This window comes from Ciconia boyciana, chromosome 4 (assembly GCF_034638445.1).
Source record: "Ciconia boyciana chromosome 4, ASM3463844v1, whole genome shotgun sequence".
Classification (NCBI taxonomy): domain Eukaryota; kingdom Metazoa; phylum Chordata; class Aves; order Ciconiiformes; family Ciconiidae; genus Ciconia; species Ciconia boyciana.
This window is the reverse complement of record NC_132937.1, coordinates 62,342,183-62,367,877: the sequence shown is the minus strand read 5'-3', so window position 1 is coordinate 62,367,877 and position 25,695 is coordinate 62,342,183. Positions and strand designations below refer to the sequence as shown.

The following is a 25,695-nucleotide window of genomic DNA, read 5'->3' as shown; positions in this document are numbered from 1 at the left end:
ATGTCCGACAAAACCCCCTTCGAAACGGATATGCTGACGCTCACACGATTCGTTATGGAGAAGGGACGCCGCGTTAAAGGAGCGACAGGGGAGCTGACACAGCTGCTCAACTCCATGCTGACTGCCATAAAGGCCATTTCCTCCGCAGTCAGAAAGGCAGGCCTTGCCCACATGTGAGTCCGACCTAGCAATGCGGGGAGGAAGAGGAGGTAGAGAGACAGCTGCTTGCACAGCAAGGCTGGGGAGAGGGCAGGGATTCATAAATGCATTGGAATTGTCTTTTTTAAGATGAGTGACTGTAAGCATGAGGTCAGAGCCTGGATCATCAAGAGTGGGAAGTGGGAGATCTCTCTTTCTGGAGCATTTTAATACTGGGCGCAAGATAGACATTTAGACTAACTGCTGTTCTGTAATATTTTACTCTAAACATGTAAGTCAGAACTTCAGTGACTGCTCACCTCATTATCCCTTGTAAATGTTGATATTGATCTATTTTTAAATCTACTGTGAATTTGCAGAATATCACACCATGATATTTTTAATGCAGAATATCACACCGTGATATTTTCTGCTAACACCCAAGCCCAGTGCTGAGCTGTGCAAATCAGGGCTACGCTTATCTTGGGAAGCTGATGTTCTGCCTGACTGCAGTATAAGTAATGGTCTGAAGCGACAGCCCTGCGAGAAATGCTATACGCTGCCATGCATGAGTGCATATCCCCTTCCTTCCTCAAATAGTATCAGGGTTACAAGTGTGCAGTCTTAAAAGGCCCTATATGAAAACCAAACATAACTATTTGGCATCTAGTTGTTTAGCAAATGGGATAAAGGATTGCCTTAGCAAAGCTGTTCCTAGCACAGCCAGGTGAAATAGACATCAGTGTCATTCTTTTAATGGTGTTCTATCTGAAGTAGTTCAGAGAGCTGGAGCGTCCTAATAAAATTATGCTTTTAAAATATACAGGCTTTGTTATGTATTGAAATACATGTTTCTGTACATGCCTGTATGCACAGAATACATAAAAAAGACAGGGAATATATTTGCATAGAAAAGACAACATTTGTAATTCGTTCTTTCCCCGCCCCATGGAAACACCAAAATGTATGGCACTCTGGGTTTTTTTTGTGCTTCTGTTGACTATTTGGTCAAAGTCCTCAATGATCTTTGCAAATCATGAATTCAATGCCTCAGTACTATCACCCTCACTTTACAGGCATAGATCATAATATGTAGAGAGGACGTGAGACATACTCAAAGTTAACAGCAGTGTCAAGCTCCTATGCCCTGACTGTTAAACTATACTTTGCCTCTGTACTTACTAGGTGAAGCTGAGCTGTTTTGCATCCCTGACTTAGAGGAATGGTTGCTTTTATCTCATTTTTATCTTTCAATATGCAACCTCTGAAGTATTTAATAAGCGGGGAGAACCTCTATTTGATAGACTAGAGGTGGAATAGCCACCTAGCCTATAGGACACATGGCTACTGTGCTAGATGAATCTTCCCTTCAGAAGGAAAACAGCCATTATGTTAAGGAGCAAATGTGTCTTTCTATAAACAAAAGTTTCAGGTGATGAACCAGAAATAGCTAAAGTATCCAAACACACAAGTGAGTAACTTGCACCATGCAAATTACAGCAACTAACCATGAAATTTCAGAAATTCCCATGGCAAACTTTCAACCATGGTGACTGGCTTGCATCCATCTGCATTTGTGAAGTTAGAGAGCTCTGATTTTTTCTAGCTTCTCCAAATAGGAGACTGTGAAATGAGACTTTTTTAATGTTAAAGAGCTCAGCATGGATTTTTAACAAATTTGCCATTCAAAAGTAAAGGAGGACTTTTTCCAAGCCATAGACTTGAGCTGGGAATTTGCCTGAAAACACACTAACTGGAGAATGGGTGCTTAGCACTCCTGAAAATCATGGTCCTTTCCAGTATCTCAAACCTGGCACTCCAAAATAGAGTTCCCCAAACGCTCAACACTTTTTTTCCATAATGAATAAAAATGCTGTATCTATTCCCTGTATGATTTGTTATACTTCTAAGATGCCCAGACCATACATGTTAGGTCTAAACAGTGCTTCCGCAACTGGAAATCTCAGAAATATGTATACTACTATATGCTACATCATTAGTATAATGCTAAAATCAGGATAGGGAACAGAAGCATGATCCTAACTCATCCGAGGATCACCGAATAAACCAGACCTTGATCCTGAGATACAGTTCAGCATGGGGAATTATCTAGGAGTGTCTTTAAAGCTTCTGATTTTGGGGTGGCTGGGGACTGAGTGGACGTGGGTTAAAGGACCATCACGGAGCTCTGAGCAGCCAGCGGCAGGAAGGAATGCAGATGCTAATCTGCCCCTTCTCCTTCCTCAAAGCTGCTGCCGCCTGCTTCCTGGGGCTGCTAGGGAAGGCTGGCACCCACTGGCCTGGCTGTGGGCTCTGCTTCTGGCCTGCAGAACATCCAAGCAGGAGCAAAAGGACCCAGGTAAAGCCCAAAATGATGCCATCACCCTTTCTCGTGCATGCTTTCATTTTCTAGGAGCAGCAACGGTCTCCTAATGCACCTTAGCAGTTTAATACAAAGGTTAGAGGTGTGGGAAGATGAGAGGAAGGAGCCACCCTGACTTGTTTTTTTCCCAAAAACCTGTAACATTGGCCTCCCTCAGGTTTCTTGATATTTTTACTTTTCTGTAGGTTTGGTATAGCTGGCACTGTGAACGTGACTGGTGACGAAGTGAAGAAGCTGGACGTATTGTCCAACTCCCTGGTGATTAACATGCTCCAGTCCTCCTACAGCACCTGCGTCCTGGTCACGGAGGAGAACAAGGAGGCCATCGTCATCCCAAAAGACAAGCGGGTCTGTGCAGCTCCTGCCTTCAGGGGGTTATCGGCTCAGGCAGCAGCAGGTGGCACTCTTGTTTCAAGTATGAAACCTGGGCCTGGCCCCAAAACCAACCCTTCCTGGGGGAATTCAGAAAATTTGCACCATTACTGCATTGTTTTGATTAATAACTGTGGTGGATGGCATGGTTTCAACAGCTAAAGGAGCTGTAGAGGGTAAAATTATTGCTAAAGTTCTGTGAAAGGGGGAGAATAATTATTTTGGAGTTTGTTAACATATCCCAGATCCCAGGTGTAAGTGTACTATTACATTCCCTGACCGCTGGTGTAACCGTTTTGGATTACACTAATATTTAGGCAAGATAAAATGAGATGAGAACCTGGCAGAACTGGGTTTTACATTACATGTCCAGAGGAAACACCTGACTGCTTCATCAGGCTTCCCCCAGGAGGGGATCCTATTGCAGCAAGATACTGCTCATGCTGATGTAACCTACCCTTTCCCAAAGATGTTTTCTTTCTGCCTTCTTACCCTCAAACCTCACAACACAGGCAAATCCTTTTGTTCGGAACAAAATAAAACATATGTACTCAAGGAAGATGCTCGCTTCCAGAATGAATCACCCCGTTTGCTTTCAGGTGATTTCTTGCATTGCTTGGCAGCAGAGGACTGCTCCTTTCTGTCATCAGATTTTGTGCTGTCTGAGCAGAAACATGCCCTCTCCTATTTCTCTGGCAGGCTCTGCAAGGAGTGGGTGTTGTGCTGCAGGGCCAGCTGGGTCAACAGTGCAGCCTTCTCCGACAAGTCATGTCGGCACATTTGGAGGGCTAAACGCATTCATAAAAACATGGGTTTTATTAAGTAAAAGGAAATAATGGTGCAAGACTACGTATCATTTAATGCTTCCCTTGCCACTTCTGTTTTAGGGTAAATATGTGGTGTGCTTTGACCCCCTTGATGGCTCATCCAATATAGACTGCTTGGCACCGATAGGAACAATATTTGCTATCTACAAAAAGGTAAGAGGATGAACGAAGCACACACAGCACGATGCACTTGGTGAAAGCAAAATGTCTTGGGTATATCAACTTGTTTAGTTTCTTTCCTAGGTCCTTTAAGTGTCTTTGGGATGAACAGTGCCTTAGAAAGAGTAGAAGAGTAGAAAGAGTAACACATGAGATTCACGTATGCTAAAATGCTGCCTGAATTCCCAGGAAGGGGACATTCGGCCCCATGAAATTGTTAGGTAGCAGTACTTCCCTCCTCCAGACAGACAGGCACTTAAATAAAACCCTCTCACCATCAGGCATCTGGTTAGGTCCTTCAGTGATGCTTTACTCGCTGCAGGAGAGCTGAGGGATGTCGTGGTGCCTACGAATCACAGTATTTGACTTCCTGGATACTGACCAGTGAGGGCTAATGGTCCCTGCCTGGACTGTATCACGGTTAGCAGTGTGGTGGCCTCCCGGTGCGAGTTGCTATGCCTGTTACAGATGGGGGTTTATAAGCATGCTAATGATGGAAGCCACCTGAGGCGGAAGGAAGCGGTCACCTACAGTGACCGGGGCCCTGCCAGCAAGTCTGCTCCCATGGGGCTGCACAGAACAGCAACTACGCAGCCAATTAACAAACGTTAATAGTTAGAGTCATGCCAAGTCTTGTGATTTGGTTGCTAATCTCCCAGCAGTTGATGTTTTTTCCTAAAGCCTGAGCTCACAGTCATATGACTATGGGAGACCCTCAGTCATCACTGTTGTGAAGTAACATTTACAGTACTTGTGACTGCAAAGAAGACTTTGCAGATTCAGACACTACACTTCAAACATATGAAGATACATTTTTAAAGTCCGCTCTCATCTTTTAACTCATAATTTTCAACTGGCTAGTCCTTGTTTTTTACATTTCTGGTAGGCAATACGCTAATCATCACTATTGAGAATATGCATCTACTAGTAAACCAAGTCGTTATGGCACATCTCAACAGGGCCACGGCACAAGCCAAGTGCTGGCATATGGCTGTCCACACTGTTAATGGTTAGTGCAAACCCCCATCACAGATGCAGCCCAGGCCAGACAACACTGAGATGATGCCTGGGTATGGCTTGTGGAAAGAGCAGCCCAGGGACTACCTCCAGTACCATCTATTACCTTGCTTTTTGCAGGGAAGAGAGTGTATGCTGTATGGATGCAATCCATGTCAGATGCCCTTATGGTAAGCAAAGGGGCCCCCACCCTTTTCATTTATCTTTCTAAAGAAAGCCTAAAAGACTACAGCACTTCCTGACATTTACAGTAGGCAATAGCTGTGTTGTCCACTATTCTTAGAGGTGGTAAGCAGCATCTTACAAATACTAAACATTAGCTTTCTGTTTGCAAGTGTTGTGTTAGGTTACTCTGCGTAGCTATAAAGGCAAGTGCTCAGTGTGATTAATATAGCTTAGCAGGATGAAATACTGATTCGATTTCTCTACCATCTTTAACTCACCTGTTATGTGTGTAAAGACTACGGACTGCCCAGTCTTCCCTAGGATTCTGCTTCAAAATAGAAATATTTCCCAAAGAACTCATGTTGTTCCCAAATGCTCAAGTTTTCAATTAATTTTCTGATCCTTCCATAGTTATTGTTGTTCTAATATATATTAACATATTTGTTGTAAATACTGTTTCTAAGTTACTGGTTTTCATGTGGGTGGATACCCTTCAGCGCTTCATAAAAAGAAAATTACATTGTTTTGTACAAATGCTTCATATCCAAATGAAAACCCTGCTGCTAGGATGAAGCACAGTTCATCAATTACAAGAACAACTTATCAATTTTCGTTGGAAAGTTAGAAACAATGTTGAATTTATAGACTTTTACTTGCATAATTATTGCCATTAAAATGCTAATTCTAAAGTACATGTTAATTAATGTGCCTTCCTCTCAGACAAGACAATTTCATAGCAACACTATTAACTGCAAACACTATTAACTTCAAATCCTTTGAAATAATGAAATAATAGTACGTGCTTTATTGATTGTTACTGAAGGGTAGTGTGAAAGGAATAAAAGTGAGAAGTTTATCCCAGTGGATGATAATCAGTTAAGAAAGAAAATATAATTTCAAGCCATTTAAGGTTCATGAACATAATTTTGGAAAAGCTAGAACAACTGTAATTCCAAAGGATGATCCTTAGCACCTGTCTGATATTTGGTACCTTCCAATTCTCAGATGATTGCATGACTGATTTTCTCACCATGTCAGCACCTTAACTTCATTTCCAAGGGCACACCCTCCAGAACGGAAATATTTGCCTCATTTTAGGAAAAAAAGATAATCAGCACTTTTCTACAAAGGCCAGATGTCGTCAGTACATTTCAAACCTGAAAATGGTTCTCTGGCTGCTCCCAATCCAGAGCCACCACTATGGTGACAGGTACCATTGCCTCCTGCCAGAAAAGCACTGAATCAATTTCTTAGAGAAAACCACTGGGAAATAAACGCCATCTTAGGTTTATTTAATTTTCCACCTGGCTTTTACTTTCTGAAGCATGGGTGGTACTGTTAAAAAGACCAGAAACATCAGAAAAGTGGGGCTGAAGGAGAAACCTTGCTGAATCAGCAGAAGTCAGAGCAACGGATGGGACCTTGACAGTCACTGCTTCTGAGGGGCTCTCAGCTGCTGGAGTGCCAGGATGTGGTGGCAATAAGTACTTTTTGCCTGGATTCTTCCCAATTTTTCATGCCACTGAGCTGAATCTACAACTCTCAATTCATACTCCACATATATGCTATGAAACTCTGCTGCTTTGTTTCGTTCTGGTTTTAATTTGTCACGTTGCCCAGTGCCTCAGATGTATTTTATTCCCCCCCTCCTTCATTGTCATGAGGACAATGTCCTCCCCTCCATGTGGTCCCTCATGGAGAAGGTGTAAGAATTCAGGGCAAATGCAAAGGATACTCATGAAACACGTGATATAAACAGAGACCTGGAAACCAAGTCCCTCCAGAGCTGCTCCCAGTGCTGATGAGAACTCCCTCATGTGATGTGGGCAAATCATACATGTAAAAATTTTCAAACTCAAATATCACTTGAGGGTATCCCTATAGCCAGACTCTGTGGACCTTGTTTCATCTGCTTCACACCAACAATGAGCCAAAGTGACTCAACATTTGTCAGTCAACACTTGTCAGTGCTCCTCTGCAGTCCCTCTGCCTATTTCAGTGCTTTGCATAAAGACCTCTAAATAAATTTTACTGCTGCCATCTCATAGTCAAAATTCAATAGAAAGGAAATCCTTCTGTGCACCAGAAAGAAGTGAAAATATTCAGCAGCTATCAGAGTCTGCTGGCCAGCTTAATTCCCTGGTTTGTTTCACAGTACATGGCACTTGGCAGGACAAAACTCCTGCAGTCCTAACAATGAAATATCAGCTGATCTCTAGGTTTTTTACATTCTGACAAGCTCTGCAAAATGTTTGTTTGAGACTGAGCTTTTTTCCTTCCTTTTGGAAGCTGGCTCCTGGAAACACAGTTGTGAACAAGGATGGAAAACCAAGTGAATTCTGCCCAACTGTCCATCTCCTGAGGGAGGAGTTCCTCTGTTTTTTTCAGAATAGTCAACAAATATGTGGTTTCTCAGCCATATAAACATAGAAAATGCATTTAAGAGCTAGGACTGAAAAGCTCATTTCAGAAAAATATATTTTAAATCAGTATCATATGTAACCAGCAGCTATGTATAGTGTATATACAGCATGTGCTATAAAACAAATGTCTTTACTGTATTTATACAGTAATAATATCAAATTTATATTTATATTACAAATAAAATTAATTTTTATTTAATGAGGAAAGCATACAAAAAGCTAGGAGAATCCTAATATGTTTCCAACTAGTGATGTAAATGTGTGCTTAAGTCTGCATTTCATGTTGCAAATAATTAGCCTACTATAGACAACCATTGCTTTTGATGGTGAGATGTATGTGCTATGGGGATATATTTTTGAAAGAGAAGATGTTATGTAGAGTATAATAGTTGGTTCTGTAAAATATTGTTTAGCAAAAGATTAGCCACTAATAGTTAGTATTCAAAGCTCTGGGATATACAAACTAGTCTTCTTTATGTGCATTATAACCTCTCTGAATAAGCAGCTTGACATAGGGTAATTCCAAGGAATTGCGTACCAGATGTATTTCTACATGCTATATTTCACGTCCAATGAAGAGCTGATTGGCCGCAGGACTTTTTTCCACAGAAGAACTTGGCAAAATAGTAATAATAAAAAGTTTTGAACAAAATACAGTTAAAAACTGTAAGTGAAAGTAACAAAAGTAACAAAATCTTTCAGCTGAAAATGAAAACCTTTTGATGTGGAACCACTGTCTTCATATGCCATGGAAGATGTAGTTTTCATGTCCCACATCTCAGTTTTCCTCTAGATGTTGGCATACAATGATGAACGGGATCCCCAGGTTACCCTTAGCCTTCCACCTTGCCAGGACCCTGATGGGCACCCTGAGAGCTCCAAGCCACGGGGAACAACAGAGAATTTCTCTGTTTGTTGGAGGAAAGGTGTTTTCCTTTGGAAAATTGTGGAAGGCATTCTTGATGTTTTAAAGAATTTACTCAATATTCATCAAATATTTTATTTCCTACACAAAACAGTCTCCACTGATTTTTATTTTTTTAACCAGATATTTTGGGCTAGACCTGCTATTTCTATTTAGCTGCTACTCCATCTAATTAAGCCAATGCAATCACTGAGAAATTGTTTGAGTTTGGAAAAATAAAATGCTAAACCAGGGCCTGAAGAAAGGATCTGAAGGGGTTCTCACTTTAATTCCTCGTGAACCACCATTGAAACATCCACAGAAGATCCACCACAACCGACAAGCTTTTACAGAAACATTAATATGAGGCATTCCCTGCCCATTTTGTAGTCCCAGGAGGTGAAGGCTGGAGCCAGCCTTCCCAAGTACTCTTGGCTGTTCTCCTCTCTTACCCCACCAGTCAAACTCGTGTAAGCCGTGGCTGCGGCACATACACACACACAATAAGGAAATCTGCCCCGCATTATTATTGAAGTGTTGTTTTTATTGTTTCTTATAAGAACTTAACCTTCAGTCCAATGGTAATTTTTCCTCAGGAAACAGATGATGAGCCCTCTGAAAAAGATGCGTTGCAGCCCGGACGCAATATTGTTGCTGCAGGCTACGCCTTGTATGGCAGTGCTACACTGGTCGCCCTCTCCACAGGGCAAGGAGTCGACTGCTTCATGCTCGATCCGGTACAGTCATGGTGTTAATCACATTGTCACTATCTTTTAGAGCTTTCCATGCTTGGGTTTACTCATTTTTGTTACTCCTTGTCTCTGTAATCTAGGCAATCTATTGCCTAGATAGGCGATGATTCTGTTTTTCACCCATGTCCTGGAGCATCCCACCTCCACCTTACAATTATTTAACAATACATGAGTATGTTGGTTGCAATACCTCTGTTTGTTTTTTCTACTCAGTGGAAGAGAGTTTAAGTTAAATAGCATTTGAAACCCTGCTCATCCAAACCAGACTGCTGGTTTGCACAAATACTTAAGAAAATTTACTCTGAACAGTGTCTTTGCCTCCACTTAAAGGACCCCTGCTTTTTTACTGTTCTTGCTTTTTCTGTCTGTAGAAGAACCTCAGCATGTCAGTGTTTAGCCTGGGGCAAGGACCATTTATTGATACAGTTCATGCAGAGTGATGTCTGATTTCCTGAGTGCAATTTAGTTTTATGGCTAAGTCCTCTAAGCTGCATACCCAACAAGTTGCAAAAGCACAACCATACCCATACAAATGGACATGTGCCACCCCCTGGTGCCCAGCCCAGGAGCCCAACAAGGGTTACTGGAGGAATGCAGGAAGGAGATCACTCATTTGAGAAACCAGCATTAGATGTGGGCAATAGCATAGGAGTTCTTTTTTATAAAAGGATGCATTATTATCAAAACTCCTTTTAACCTTTATAAATAGGCTCATTCCAAGAGGGAAGAAGTGGGAGCTGAACTGCTCTGGTTAGAAACAGAAGAGAAGGTGGAAGCTGCACTCAAACTGCAGACAACAACACCTGGGGGTAGCTGACCACACTCACTTTAAGATATTTAGACAAGGCAGTCAAGAAGAGTTCAAAAATCAGAAGGCAGTGTAATTTCTTAAACTGTAACCTTATGATTTGTGGACAGAGATCCACAATCCATCTGCTTTCAGGGCTGACTGGTGTTCATTTGATATGCTAACTATTGTAGTCGAATTGCTTTTTGTTTATACTACCAATGTGACAAGTTTTCATGAAGTTAATGCAGATTTTGTCCTTTCTGCTCTGTTTGAAATGCTGTGAAGTTATACACAAAACTGGTGCTGAAAGGACCAAGCTGTGCTAGCGTTTCTGCCATCTCTAGTGTGACAACTGTTACAGAAAGTCAACAAAATGTTCTGCCGCTTGCTAATGGCTGGTCTATCTGTTCTTCTGTAGGGTCTCGGTGAATTTATTTTGGTGGACAAAGATGTTAAAATCAAGAAGAAAGGGAAGGTATACAGTCTCAATGAAGGTTATGCGAAGTATTTTGATCCTGCAATGACAGAATATTTACAAAAGAAGAAATTCCCTGAGGTAAGAAAATATTAGCGCTGTACCCAATGTGCTGTGCGCTGGCAAGCACCGCCTTCCACGCAGTCCTGGCCAGCGGGAAAGGATTTGAAGCCTCGCCGAGTTCAGCACCGTGTAACCCTTTCGTGCCATCAGGTCCATTTTGAGTATGTATCTGATGTGTTGCTTTCTGGTGCCCTGACATCTTTTATAACTTAGACTTTGGTAAGTAAATTCATAGCTTGTTCATCACCGTGTGGAGGAAAACGTGCTGTACATGAAGAACCAGGTTTTTCGACAAAGCTCTGAAACTGTGCCAGCAAAATGTTGGGGCACTCTTGTTTTCTAGCTTATCTGAATATGCAGCTCAGTCATATGTGCAGCTGGGCATCTGGGGCTACGTACTGCCCAGAAGGTGCTTACAGGGATCTGGTTGGCATCAGCTTCTCCTTCCGGTACATGCTTGCATCTGAGAAATGCAGCATCACTCTTGCACTGTCTACTTGCATCATATGGAGCACAAACCAACCCATAGGTTGAAAAAAAAAGGTGTGAAGCACAATTTCACTATATTCTATTGTTAAGAGGATTATACTGTATCCCTCAGAGAGATAAAGCTGAGAACATCCCATGTCTAATGAACTTCCTCGTGGGGCACATACAGCTCTGTGTGGCCTCTAGTCAATGCTAGGAGGACACAACACAAGCTCTCAGTGTGGAAAGCTGGAAGCTCTCCAGAAAGTGTAGCTATGTGACCAGTATGTCATAATGAAATATGGTGACGCCTAACAGCTCAGGACTGAATTTGGCCAGGAAGCTGGTTTTAATGCTCTTCTTGTTAAAAAAAAAGCCATAGGATTATTTTTTAGGCTATTAGTTGTCAAGAATACTTATACAGGGCTCATGTAAAAATCAGGATGTCCAGCAGAAGACTTCAGGGTGCTGTACAAGGAAAATGTAACAAGTAAGAGTTTAAACCATAGTTCTGTGAGAAGCTCGTTCTGTGCTGAAAATCTGAATTTACTGCATTGGATATAGCTGCAATGCTGACCTTTTATCAAAACCTCTTTTCCGTATTACCCTGATTGTCGCTAGAGAGGGTGTCACATCACAGCATTTTAAATATATCCACTTTGAATATTGGAGGTTATTTTGAAACTTCAAAGTCTGGTTTCAGACCAGCTGTGAGAAGCAGAAGCCCACAACACAACTTTCATACTTCCTGAAAACTAATCCAGCTGGGAAAGAGAAGGAGATCTGTGCTCCTCATTCTGCCCATGTTATGCTGCACTATGTATTCAGTATAATGCACTAACACTGGATTTATTAATCCACTGGATTTATTAATCCACTGGATTTATTAATCTGTGTTTTTGCAAACCACCCAAGTTTTCTTTAAAGTAAAACTCAAACAAATAATCAACCCCAGGCAACTATAGAAAGACTGAAGAGATTTCAAACTCAGTGGAAAGACCAGACAGAGATATTTCAACACAGGCTCAGTGAGGACAGCTCTGTCATGTGATTTATTAAATCCTTAGGTTAGGACATACAGGAAAAACCTCATTTACAAACACTATTTTATCTCGAATCTGTGCTTCATTTGAGGAAAACTTATTGAAAGTGTTGTTTCACTAATGCAACAGAAGTTGGCAGAAGGTATTTTTGTTACTTTAAAGCAAGCAGCACAGTAGTGTACAGGTTATTTGGGGCAGGGGAAGCCTCCTCAAGGGTGCTGAGCAAGCACATTGCTTTGCTGCTCTGAGATGTAGGGTTGTCTGTGTGAGAAGGGCCAAGGCACCAGTGTTATGGCCACAAATCACAAGGAGGTGCCCTGCCCATCTGAAAGCTTGTTATGAACCTCAGTTTTGGAAACAGCATTGTTTCTTGATTTAAAAAGGACGTTATATTTGCATTGTGGGACGACAAGAGAGAGAAGGTGTTGCTACTCTTCCATAGCATGAAACCTGCTTCCTGCCATCATTGGTAAGCCTTACCAGCTACAGCTACATTGGTGATGCTCCTACCTTCCCTGCAGCACCCAGGTGGAAGATTGCACAGCTTTGGTCTTTGTCTTCTTCTCTTCAGCACACAGGAGGTCAGTGGGGGGTATCTGCTGGACAACCCCTGCCTGTGACTTGAGGGGGAACTGACTTGTGGGGCATGGGGGACCCCTTCTTACCCAGGTGGACCACTCTCACCCTATGACCTTCTGGCTACTAGAAGCCAAGAGACTAGGCATTAATTTCAGCTACTTGTCACTGCCTTATCCCTTTTTTTCCTTTGATCCTACCTCTATTTCCTCCTTCCTGTGGTTCTTGGTCAACATGCTGTTCAGATGACTCTCTAACATTTTCACGGAAAACTGAAAAGTTAAACATAAACCAGGCAAAGCAGGATATTGTCCACAACATGTCCCATGTTCTGTATCACTGTCATTGGTGACCAAACATTACAAATCAACCGTTTATGCGGAGAGGAGAGCTTTTCCCTTACTATCCAACAACAGTATCCCAGATCAGACAGTTTGGATTACAAAGCCTTGTTGACCCTCAAAGTTTCTTGTGGACCACCATTCACTTAAGGCATCAATTCTGAATTAAAAGCACTGGAAAAGTGCTGCTGTTCTGCAGGTCAGCTCTAAACCTCCTACCATTGTCATGTGGATCTTAGTTGGAAGTTTTTGTCTAGACACACCTCTTCTGGAACAAGAGTTCGGAGTAAAGCTAATTTTTTGTTAAGCATCACGAAACCTCCTGCTGCTTAACCAGCTTAAAGAGCAAGCTGCTATTTGCAAGGCTGCCTGTAATGCAACACGTTTACTGCAGTCTGCACTGTATAATGGGCACTGCTGGGCCAGGAACTATTTCTGCAGAAATTTCACTCTTAACTCCTTCCCAAAGTGGGCTCTTCCTCCAGTAATGCTTGCAGGCCCCTAGCCTCTAGATGGCACTGGTTCACTGATGGTAGAACTCAGAAACGTGCTGCGGGCACCCTCGTACTTGGCTATTCCACCCATTTTTGTCTTTGCTTCCTACGGCCACAGGAGAAGTTGAGTCTCGTCACAGCTTGTTGATTGAGAGCCACGCAATGGAGATTCCGTGGTTAACGATTTGTCTTAGCAATGCCATCAAAAACTTATCGTCAATAGCACATTTCGGTTTGAAGCATTCTTCTGCCAGCCAGCCCAGCTGTGCCTGAGTGACATACAAAAGCTAATAAAAACACTGTGCTTTTGTCACCATAACTGTATGTGGAGGGAGGGATGCAGGGTGTTGCTGCTGTAGTCTGTAGAAAAGACTTCCCCCCCCCCCCCCAGTCATTATAGTTATGCAAGAAAAACATGGTCTTGTTCTGCTGTGGAGGAACATAGCTATCAGAAATCAGTAGAATAAAGAAGTGAGCAAGTGACTTCCATCACATTGTGAAGAAAAAATCACACGACCTATCTGTTATAAGCCATTTTTGTTCCTCTGGGTTAAGCAAAGAAAAGCAGTGGAAAGGGTGAAACTAAGAGCAATCACAAGTTTACTCAAACACCATGGGCGCTGACCAAGGGAACATCCAAGGTTCTCCAACTCTTTCATTAGCATCAGCCGAACCAGTATGAAGTGCTCACTGGACAAACACACAGCTTGGCATTACTCAGAACTTGGGATGAATTTCCCTAGCATTCATGCTCTGTTATTTTGTTTGAGAAGAAAGCCTGGGCAGTATGCCAACACACATGCAATACATATTAACTCTCTCATCTGTAAGAAAAATGCATGAGTGATCAAACTGGAGAAACAGGAAGTAACATTTCTAGTTACTAAAAGGACTATTCCTCCCATGCAGGTAGCTGGACGCTCAGGGAAGTGAAAATTTTATTTCAGTCTGTGGTTCAAGTCAGGAATTTCTCTTCTGTATTTTTTCTCAGCACAGTCTCAGCACTGTGTTTCTAGCAGGTGAATTTCTCTCAGGGTAAGAAGCAACTAAAATTGTCAGTGGCATCTCATCAGCTTCACATAACACTGCCCACGAACACATAAATTGTGTCAATGACCTGCACACGAATAGGAAATACAGCACATCCAAAACATATCTGCTGATTCATGCACAGATGGCTCCGCTGTGCAGCTTATGGTCAGTAAATTTTATACATGTGGGTTGCAGACTCCTGATTTGATAATGTCATAGAAGTAGTCTTTAGCAGTCTGTTTCAGGGCATGCTTATGATCGATACGCTACAACTTTTCTTAAGACTTGCTTCATCACCTTCTGAAACCATAAAAGAGAGCTCTTCCTTTGATTGTATTTTTAAAGCTAATTTTAGCTGTAATCACATCTTTCCCTGAAAATTGTCTTTTCTTAAACTGCAAACTTGCTTTGGAGTTGCTTTCTTTAACACCTCTTAAGGTGTTTTTTTCTGACGTCAGATTTTTACCATTGCAAAGTCACAAGTGCAAACAGCTGTGAGATGGACAATCTATCATTTGAAGTCTAAATATGTAATTATTTGAAGGTAAGCCATGAAAAATAAGAGACCAAATACTTAAACGTATTGTTCAGTTGTGCCTGGAAGTAATAGGGCCGGGTTTAAACAAAACTAAATATAAAAGCTCCAGGCTGTGTCTTATCCATCATGTCTTTCGCACTTTGTATTGTTTTCCTCCAAATTTTCAATAGTTCTAATGTGTACAAGAAGAAAGAATCATGGAAAACAGTGCAAGTACAGTTGAACAAGGGTTATTACTTAGGCTGGAACAGTTCTCTGTTCCAATTTTCCTACCAGCTGAATCAAATATCCAAGTCTTACATTTAGTGGCTTAGGATTCAACTTCCTAGCATTGTGTTGCATTATGCTGTGTAATTTCACGAGAATCTTTTCCCATTTTAAAAGAGAGTAAATATCAAAATTTCACAGTTGCACAGAACAGTTTGAAAAAGCAATTTCAAAACAGAATTATGTTTTTCTCTATCTGTGTTTTTTCCTCCCGCTTGTGGATTTTTTTCTCCCAGCTAATCTCATGATTTTGCTGGGAAGGGTGACTAACTTGTGACATCTGAAGGTCTTGGAGCTGGCAATGCCGAACAAGTTCTGTGTGTATTTCTCTGAATCTAGTATCAGCACAAGGCAAGCTTTGTAGAAAGCACTAAGATCTTTTATTAGATGACTGATCCAGACAGACAAAACATGCAAAGGTCTTTTTAAACTTTTAGCATTGCAATACACAAATACATATGTGTATTAAATGTACATAAAGTCCCAGTCTCCAGTAATTTTCTGGGGAGGCGAAAATTCCTCCTCTGTTTCATTGAAGACAGAGTGAGACATATCAAAAGACCAACAGACTTCTTGGCATGGTAGCTTTCAAAAACCTTTCCTTCAGTTTACATTTGTATTGTGTATCTCCCCTTCATAAAAGTATGGTGACGCATCGCTTTTCTCAGGTGGAGCTTATTTGGTGTATATAATTCTATTTGTGCAAGACACCTTGCTTGTCTTCTGTGTTTCCTACCTTACCATTTTTATGACCAGCAAACCTGAGATGGGTATGAATACTTCCCTGATTGCTCTCACTGAAATGACCTCTCCTTCAACAACATTAATTTCTAAGCTGAGAGCAAGGAAAACTATGCTCATTAATAAATTGCTATCTCCCAAGCTAAGCTGCAGAATGAATGCTATGACCAATTTCACAACTTGACAAACAAGCTAGAAGGAAAAAGCTGGAGTCCTCTGGGAACCATCTGGACATGCAGTGAAAAGTGACATCCTTCCTCATGCCCTCCCTTAGGAACCAGTGAAGGATCAGCAATCAAATGGGTACCTTGTTCTGATAAAGTGAAGAAGCTTTCATTCACTGTTTGCAGCCCTTGCTTAAGGGCTGATAAAGTGAAGAAGCTTTCATTCACTGTTTGCAGCTTTCATTCACTGTCCGCAGCCCTGCCTCACAGGCTGGGGGTTGATACTAAATTGTGCACTCAAATTACGGGCACCCTGGTTTCCATACTGTGAATGCAGCTCTTTAAAGTGCTTATTTTAGAGCCCCACAGGTGATCGCTATGTCTCACAAAAGGCTAAGCTTCAGGCTGGTTTAGGCATTTACAGTGTCCATAAGCAGCCGTTGATTTAAGCAGCTTTGATTCCTGTTTATAACAAAATTACATTTTGCCGTGCTACCAGCTGTCTAGCCTCGTCGATATAATGCTTTACTCTCTGTTTTTCAGGATGGCAGTTCCCCATATGGTGCCAGGTACGTGGGCTCCATGGTAGCTGATGTTCACCGTACATTGATGTATGGTGGGATCTTCATGTATCCTGCTAATCAGAAGAGTCCTAAAGGAAAGGTAAATCATTTGACTTACTCTCTGGTGAACTTAGTCAACCTAATACCTCTGGTTTTCCCAGAGATGTAAAGGAATAGTTTAGATATATAAACAGATAATAATTTTCCATCCCTGGAGAAAATCATTAACGGATATGATGGTCAGCAATTTAATTTAGGCAAGACATTTAGGCAATTGCCAATTTAGGCCAGAAATCTTCCTATGTGCTTTTATATTACAAACTAGTCAAATGGTTTTCACTGTAACCAAGGGCTTTATTTATTTTTCTAAAATGAAACATTTCAGTCCCGTAGAAACCCATTGAGATACCTATGCCAGCTGGCAGATAAAGCACAGGCCTAAGGAAGACCTCTGCACTTTATACTGACAACTAGAGTCCAGGTGGGATATGCTGAGCTCCAGACAGGGTTTTGTCCAGTGTTAGACAACCAAGTTTGCCTCCCTACTGTTTCTAAAAGGTACTGAGCTTACTATCACCAGCCCTGCAAACAAAGGCTCCTACTAACTGATCTGAAAGACTCCGTCAGTGGAAGGTGAGTTTCATGTGTGCTGAGATCAGTGTTCTGGGAAAAGAGTACTTCCCATTTGGACACCTGTACAAAACACACCGTGACCTAATGCAGTGCAATGCAATGCAGTGACTCCCTGAATCTGCTGGGCCATGGGCCGTAGTCAACTTCAACTTTTCTCCTGCAGCATCAGATACCCTCATTATCAAACTTCTAAAGAAATATGTTTTTAAAAAGATCTGGTTATACAGCTGATCTGTGGACCACCAGTAACCTGCAGGTCATGCTTAGGAAATGATTGGCTCAATGCATAATAGATTGGTCATGGTGTTCTGACTCCAAGACCACCTTCTTTCCGGGTCAATACCATACTTAAAACCTTCTATTCAAATGTTTTTGTATCCTTGGCTGGTATGTGCAGGAATTTGCCCTCATAAAACTACTTGCCCTGTCTCCCCCACTGGTATAAGAACACCCTGATGTCCACAGTTCTTTAGGGACAGAGGACTACTGGTTTCATCCTGGTGAGCATGTATTTATCATAATAACAGCAGCTCCAAGTGGTCTAGGAAACAAGGAGAACAGGAAAAGAACTGTCCTCAGAATACACAACAGAAAATGTCTGCATGTTTGTCCAGGCAAATTTGATTTAAATATTTGATACAGCATCCCAGGAAAAACAAAACCAAAACCAAACACTCCCCCCCCGGCCCCCCAAATCCCCATTAAACAGTGTGTATCTGTTTGTGTATCAGAGCAAGAGACAAAAAAGGAATTTGCTGTGTGTGGGAGAAGTGGGTTTGCTGACTGGCCTCTTCAAATTAAACTTTTTGTTTTGAAATCTGTGTTAAACCATTGTTGAAGAGAACAGATGAGAAACAGGACAAAATAACAAATGTACAAAGTACTTGTATAATTTTATAGAAATCAAGATTTCTGCACGAGTTAGCCTACATTGACTATTGGACTGATCTGGCTTGCACTGCCATAGTAGAGAGAGTAATGAAAGAAGCAAAACTGTACTATCATTACAAATAAAAGTTTTCTTGTTTCCCTCTCAGAGTGCAGGTGTATGCAGTTCTTTTCACATAAACCTCTTCTTGTTGGAGAGATAATGCCCTTGTGATAGGGGCCCTGATCATCATCCCCCTGAAAGACAGTCTATGCACTTTGATAGAGAGCTGAGAGGAAGCAAATGTCACGGGAATTGATCCAAAGGCTTTAGAGCAAATGTAAATGGCATGCATGTAGGTCTTAGCATACAGAGCTCCTTCTTTAAGTTAAAGAATGAGAACAAAATGCTCAATAAGCAGTGCAGAACCAGCCAACAAATAGATCCTATTTTCAAATCAGATATGTTAAATAGTATTTTTTATGAACTTAAGGCTTACAGTTCTTTAATAGGTGAAAAATGTTAAACCTATCTGAAGACAGAGCCCATCTGAAGACCCCTAAGTGCAATTGCACTGCTACCTGAAGGAAAACTGCTTTCCTTAAGCCACATAGTCACAGTTAAGCAACAAGAAACTCAACACGTGGTTCCACAGTGGTACTACTGCTGTTTTCTGGCTCATGATCTTCCAGAACTTGGCCATGCACTAAGGAGAACAACAAAGGCTATTGGTCCTATGTTGCCTATCAGATGGAGTCCTTGTACCAGAAGTAGCATTTCAGTGGGCTGTAAAGATAAGGATGAAGGTAATATGCGCTATTCAAGTTTGTGATATATCACGGTTTTATTACAAACAGCATGATAAAGGAATGATGGGTAGTAAAGTCCTGTGTCCGACCCATTTCTTTGTCTCTATATACAGTTGCATTCTGTCACGCCTCCTTTTCCCCAGAAAACATTCTCTCTTTTGCACATATGAAAAGCCCTTTAAACACAATATGTACTAACCTTGTTGTACATGAGCTCTTCATAGACTGTCAAAGATTCAACTAAACCTGCAGAAATAATACCTGTTAAAAAATAACCAGCTATCATCTATGTCCTTTTAAACATGGAAACTTTTGGCATATGTCCCAAATAAGTTTGAATTCCACCAGAACACAGGAACCCCAGAGATAACATTTTTAAAGATGTGAACAGATACCAGGGTCCAAACCAAAAGTGCCTCCATACAAAAAGGGAAAATTTGCTTTTAATAATTACTGCAGTTACTTCTGAAAACAGAGTCACTGTCTGGATGAGTTCAGGCCACTAATATCTATTCGCATTTCTGAAGGGTGCAATCAAATCCTGAAATTTGAAACTGGGAGCGTCAAGTTTCAAACTCCAAAATATCCTGACCAAACACAACGTGATTACCCCAAGCTTTGAGGTAACACATAAAGCCTGTACATGAGAAGAGATTTTGGCTTTTCTTTCCCGGTACTGTTAACTTAGCTGGCTTAACTGTTTTGCTGATCTCTGCGGGCCTGACAGCTACTTTTGACATTTTTGACAAAATACAGCTTCACTGATGCTGCACATCAGTATGTCAGCTTGGAAATGATGGTGGTGACACTTGAATGCAGGGTCAGTACGCTCTTCCTCGAAACAGAAGTGTGAAGGGAGGTGAGAGGAGGAGAGGGAAGAAGGAGGGCTGATAGAGAGGCATTGCTACTTAGGTCAATTGATGTTTGGTACAAAATTTGCCAAAATCACAAAAGGAAGGTTAGGTTCTGGTAAGTCCTTTGGTGTAATTTCCCCCAAAGGCAATCACGTGTTCCCTCTTTCTTTCTAGCTCCGACTTCTCTACGAGTGCAACCCCATGGCTTTCATCATTGAGCAGGCAGGTGGGATAGCGACTACAGGGACTGAGGCGGTGTTGGATGTGAAACCTGAGAGTATTCACCAGAGAGTCCCTCTTATCCTCGGCTCCCCAGATGACGTGCAGGAATACCTCGCTTGTGTACAGAAACACCAGAAGAGCAGCTAAAGGCTCTTCCACATCAGGCCCTGCTCATCCGTCTTCAGGCTACAGAAAAAGTTGTACCTTTCAAGATGGTGGATTTGAGCAATTAGCACTCATCTCTCAGTGCAAATCCCACTTTATGAGAACAAGAAAAATAATGAGAATGGCTGATGGGAAAAACAAAAATTTCATTTCTCCATGCAGACAAATGTAAAAATCCTTTAACTCTGATTTATGCAGTGCAAATGTAGAGACAGAGGACTGATTATTAAACAAAAGCGACTTACTTTATATAATATTAACAAAAAGAAGTGGATTGTGTCAGTACCCCCCCCCCCATTTGATCTGAAGCTTTACATCTGACATTACACGGTTGGCATTGTTTGAGACAGGATTTTCACATCAAGATTCACAATGCCATTATCTGGATTTTCTGCCAGAGGTTTTGTTGCAGGTGCTTTTTATCTTGTCAGCCCTGAGAAGACCAAAACTCTCGTGCTGTCTGAAACAGTGTTTTTAAGCTCCAAATTATATATGTCTTGGGTAATTAATACAGATGAAAAGGCTGCAATGTTGCCAGGATATTTCAATTCTCGTAGGAAGAGGAAGATGCCTGGTGTTATTTACAGGCAGGTAACCTTCAATGGCACAAATTACAATAAACCACTGCTACAGATGTGACACTCAAACCATGCGTATTTCCTGTTTATCCATTGTCCTCTGCAACAGAAGATGAGATATTGCCACAAAGCCACTGTTACATCTCCATTTTCTTTGCCTTTGAAAGGTTCTCATTTCAGATTGAAGCTTGCCCTTTCATGCACGCTACACCACCGTTCCTAGCCACCTCCAGCACACCCGTCCTGTTGGTGCCCTAGTGCCACGTCGTAGACTTGACACCACCTAAGGATATCGGGAATCAGCTCTCAAACTAGCAGGCATTCATTGACCAATGAAGCAAAAATTATTAATTAAAAGAAATGTGTGATTATGTTAAGTGATAAGAGTGTGAAAACTGGGGTTTAGGTCACTTTAGGTATTAGACACCCCGATGCCTTTAAACCCCTCCTGTGTCATTATATGGACATTTCTTTTGGTGACCACCCTGCTGTAAGCAACTCCTGCTCCTGCTGCTCGTTTTCACCCCTGCTCCACTCCCCCAGCCATGCTGGTACAAGACTTTATTAAGAACACTCTGTGAATTACATTAGGACATAGATAGGAGTTAAAAATACTCCTGCCAAGAAACTCCAATGGCTATTTTTAAACTTACAACTATGTTCTATTATTCATAAAGAAGAGGCAGGCTGAATAAATGCAGACAGAAAATTATACAGGACAGGTATTTACCCTTAGGTATTGTTATCCCAGGGGTGCGGATGTGATTTCAGTACTGCTTCAGGTATCAAAGCACTCTTTCTGCAGGTCTTCGTTTGGCACACTTTAAAGCTATAACTGACAACTGCCCAGGATCAGCAAGTACAGCTTGTACTTGTTTATTCTGTTCCTCGTCATGTGCTTCCCGAATCTCTGCTATCAACAGCAAAACACACGCAGCACTTAAATCCTGGAGAATGATGAGGAAGCAGAAAAAACTATGAGGGCTTAGGTAATAGCCAACTTTATACTGGAGAATGCAACTGTGCACTCCAACTATGAAAACGAGTAGATCAGTTTTCCTGCAAACAAAATATGCATACAGTGTATGTGTGCATACATATATATAGGTTTATACATATATTTTATACCTATATAGTCACACTCTCTCTCTCCTGCAGTCTCCATATAAGAACACAAATAGTTGTTGATGTCACCAATTTATTGAGAAACTCTACTGCATTTTTAAAATTGGAAACCTAAACCCAAGCATAATTCGAGGCTAGTCTAGTAAGCTAACAATACCAGTACAGCATCAGAAGAAAGATCACTTGTAACCTGGTCCTGTTTCCAAGGGGCCAAGAGAGATGATTAAGGACAGAGCAAGAACAGGGACTCGGTACTCCCCAGTGTAACCACAGGGCCTCTAAAAGCAACCACTTTTTAGGGACATGCTGAAAGAAAGTTTGCATTGCAGTGGGTATACACACTGTAGTGATCTGTGTAAGATCTGTGTTCCTGTGCTGGCAGCTAAACTACGTATTTGCGTCCTACAATGTGTCAGTCATTCAGTGCCCTAGTGCCAGCATAACAGCACCTGAGTTGCCTTCATTTAAGTATCATTTCACAGCAAACCTGCATATAAGCCCAGCTGCTAGCCTTCCCATGATTTTTTTTTTTTCCTGAGTTTGCACCAGAAGCACTTGTTAGTGGAGGAGCTAGCGCTGGGTCACCGATCTGACAAACAACTGCGGTTTGGGTGGCTGTTGATGCTTAAATGATAACGCTCACAGTTTGTGGGCTGCCGGGTAGCTGGTATCTACAAAGAGCTCAGTATCTTCCCTGTATAAACAACCCATGCCAACCCCAAATGCAGATTAAGAAAGCAGCAGCTTTCTTTGGTGTGAACTGATTTTCTTCTCCAGAGTCCCACTTTGACCCTACCGCACCTACACTGTTTTCCTAAGAACTTATATGTCCTCTGCTACATATAGCACAACCCTGCACCTGGACTGCTCTACAGAGTCCTTCTTAAACCCTCAGGATGGAGTGTAAAGTTTCCCTTCCCAGTGCGATACCAGTTCAGACCATTTCTCCGGAGTTCTCTGACACAAACCACAGGGTGTCTGTGGTGGGGAGTCACCACCGACGAAGCCCTTGCGATACGGGGCCACAACTTCCCTTCACGGTCAGCTGCCAGGGTGTCTGAGGGCATCCAGACAGCTGAGAAAACGAGACGTAGCATCTTTTATTTTTTCTTAAGAATTCAGAGACCGTATTTAGTGGTTGGAGCGGTGAGAAAGGGGACGCACCATGAGCTGCCATCGATGCTGCCGGGAGGAGCAGGGAAGCTGGCGTGGACCAGCGCTCATGAGGGAGGTGCTCTGACTCTGCCTCCGCTTACAGAAGAAGGTGATGCCTGATATCAGTCCTCAGGTACTCATCGGCATGACACAAAATTGGAAATATATGGAAACATCAAGTACATGAAGGAACAGACATGCATTTAAATATTAGTTCCCATGTGTGCCTTTATATCAGTATTTAATGGTTTCTTGCATAAAATTATATATAAACCAATGCCAGCTTGATTTCCTATTATTTTTGGAGAAGGATGTGGAAAGGGAAGCATACTAGTTGTATTGTACCAGCTATATAACAAACATGACTGTTCTTAAAGCACTGTTTTCCAACTTGTTGCGAAACCTAATTCTTATTTCCAATTTCAGGACACCTTTGCACCTACTTCAGAAGTAAAATAAAAGCAAACTACCTAAACCTGGTGGTATCCAATAACACAAGAAAACACAGAAACCCCACCAGTCTCTAATAAATGAGCAGTTGTTCGCTAATTACTTCGACTGGAAATTCATTTAGTCTGAACAGCCAGCCGCAGAGGTGGCCTTGTGACTGCAATCACAAGATGGGGGATCAGAGAACAGGCTGGGGCTGGCAGGCTTCCCACCAGCCTCACGGCACCCAGCCTGCCGGCGCTGATGCCCAGCCAGACCAGCACGGCAGGGAGCTGATCCCGGGCCCTCTGCAACGGGAGCTCACCCTTCCCTGAGAAAGCAAGGCAGCTGAAATGGAGAGGCTGATTGAAATACCGGATCAAAAGCATTTGTATCTAAAGTCAGTACTTCTTTCTGTTTTCCACGAAACATACACACAGGGAGTTTTGTTGGATTTTTAATGAAGCCAACTGATATTTCTGGAAAAATCAGGCAAGACTTTCCTTCATTTATAAAATGGAAGCAGTATACTTCAGGCTAATTACAGGCAGAGAAAAAGAAAGAGATCTTAATTTACATAGATTATACTAACCAGTTGGGCTCATTGTGAGAAAAGGGTGGTTGGTACCTATGGAACAGAAGAAAGGGATTAACATGAGGAAAGATGATAAAATCATTAACTCCTGCAAGACTGCAAAAATAAAAGTATCTATTTTCCAGAGATATCCAAGGTCCAAATGGGGGTACATGTTGTGGTTTAGCCCCAGTCGGCAATTCAGTACCACCCAGCCGCTCACTCACCCTCCCCCCCGGTGGGATGGGGAAGAGAATAGGAAAAGCACAAGTAAGAAAACTCGTGGGTTGAGATAAGAACAGTTTCATAATTGAAAAAAAAAAAATTGTAATGAGAAGGAAAACAACAAGAGAGCAAGAGAGGAACAAAACCCAGGAAAAAAACAAGTGATACAAGCGCTCACCACCTGCGGCCCGACACCCAGGCAGTCCCTAGCACCAATCACTGCCCCCCGGCCAACTCCCCCCAGTTTCTATACTGAGCGTGACGGCACATGGTATGGAATAGTCCTTTGGCCAGTGTGGATCAACTGTCCTGGCTGTGCCCCCTCCCAGCTTCTTGTGCACCTGGCAGAGCATGGGAAGCTGAAAAGTCCTTGTAAGCACCACTTAGCAACAGCCAAAACATCAGCGTGTTATCACATTATTCTCATACTAAATCCAAACCACAGCACTATACCAGCTACTAGGAAGAAAACTAACTCTATCCCAGCCGAAACCAGGACAGTAAAGCAGGGAACAAAATGAACACAGAGATAGAGGATCTGCACACAAACAGTTACCCAGAGGTGCAGAACCCCAGAATTTTTGAGGAGACAGTCCCCGCCATGTCATCATGGACAATACCCACAAACCCCAGGCACTGCTACTGAAAACACTTTCAGGTTTTGTTCTTAGCTTCCTGCAAATACAGATGTGGTTTCAGAAAACAGAAAAATGAAAGCCTTAAACCAAGCATGTGATCTGATTCCACCAAACTGATCTTAATACTTCATGGAGAAAGGTGACAGATAGGTTTTCCCACTGAGATCCACCCTGGGGGGGGGCTGCTCTCACCCGATGCAACGATTTGCATCATGGTGTTGCAGGATCCTGTTCATCAGGAGCCGAGCACGTTTCTGCTCACAGCTTTTGCAGTTCTGGCCACTACGACCCATGAAGGGAGTTTGGCGAGCCAGCTTGCAGAGGGTGTTGGCCGGGACAGCTATGCGCTCACATGTCGATAAACAGAGCTGGGCCTAAGTGTTGTTCTTGTCAGCGGCTGAGCAGATCACCCGGTGAATACTTTATCACTTGTGAAGAGACACCTCCACGGAGGAGGTAACGCACCCGCCCAATTATCCGGCCAGCTGTGCTCGGGCTGAGTGTGCCGGGCCAGCCTAATCCCAGCCCGCGGCACGGCCATGTGCAGTGTCTCATCGGCTCAGCATGACGCTGAAATGCACTGTCAGCACATACATGCCTGGGAAAGAAAGAAGTCAACTTCTCCCCACGCCCAGCCGCTGCAGCACTGGTCTCGCGGTCACGTGCTGCCAAAAGCATAGCTCTCGGAGACCGGCGTGGCCGGCGCTCGCTTACCGGGTGATGCA

General features: G+C 42.4%; 1 protein-coding gene across 1 annotated transcript; it reads left to right on the top strand.

Annotated features, from left to right (window-relative positions):
• LOC140650700 (fructose-1,6-bisphosphatase isozyme 2) lies at positions 1-20,228 on the top strand. Its single transcript, XM_072859391.1, has 7 exons — positions 1-173; positions 2,707-2,869; positions 3,781-3,873; positions 8,985-9,125; positions 10,349-10,486; positions 16,676-16,795; positions 20,034-20,228. The coding sequence occupies exons 1-7, from the start codon at positions 1-3 to the stop codon at positions 20,226-20,228; spliced, it is 1,023 nt and encodes a 340-aa protein (XP_072715492.1).
• The last annotated feature ends 5,467 nt before the right edge of the window (positions 20,229-25,695 follow it).

What these genes read in the sequence shown, in the direction of transcription:
- LOC140650700 (XM_072859391.1), top strand. Translation starts at nt 1, where the DNA reads ATGTCCGACAAAACCCCCTTCGAAACGGATATGCTGACGCTCACACGA. An exon ending in TCATCCCAAAAGACAAGCGG is followed by an intron (nt 2,870 to 3,780) that starts GTCTGTGCAGCT and finishes CTTCTGTTTTAG; the next exon opens with GGTAAATATGTGGTGTGCTT. An exon ending in AAAAGAAGAAATTCCCTGAG is followed by an intron (nt 10,487 to 16,675) that starts GTAAGAAAATAT and finishes TCTGTTTTTCAG; the next exon opens with GATGGCAGTTCCCCATATGG.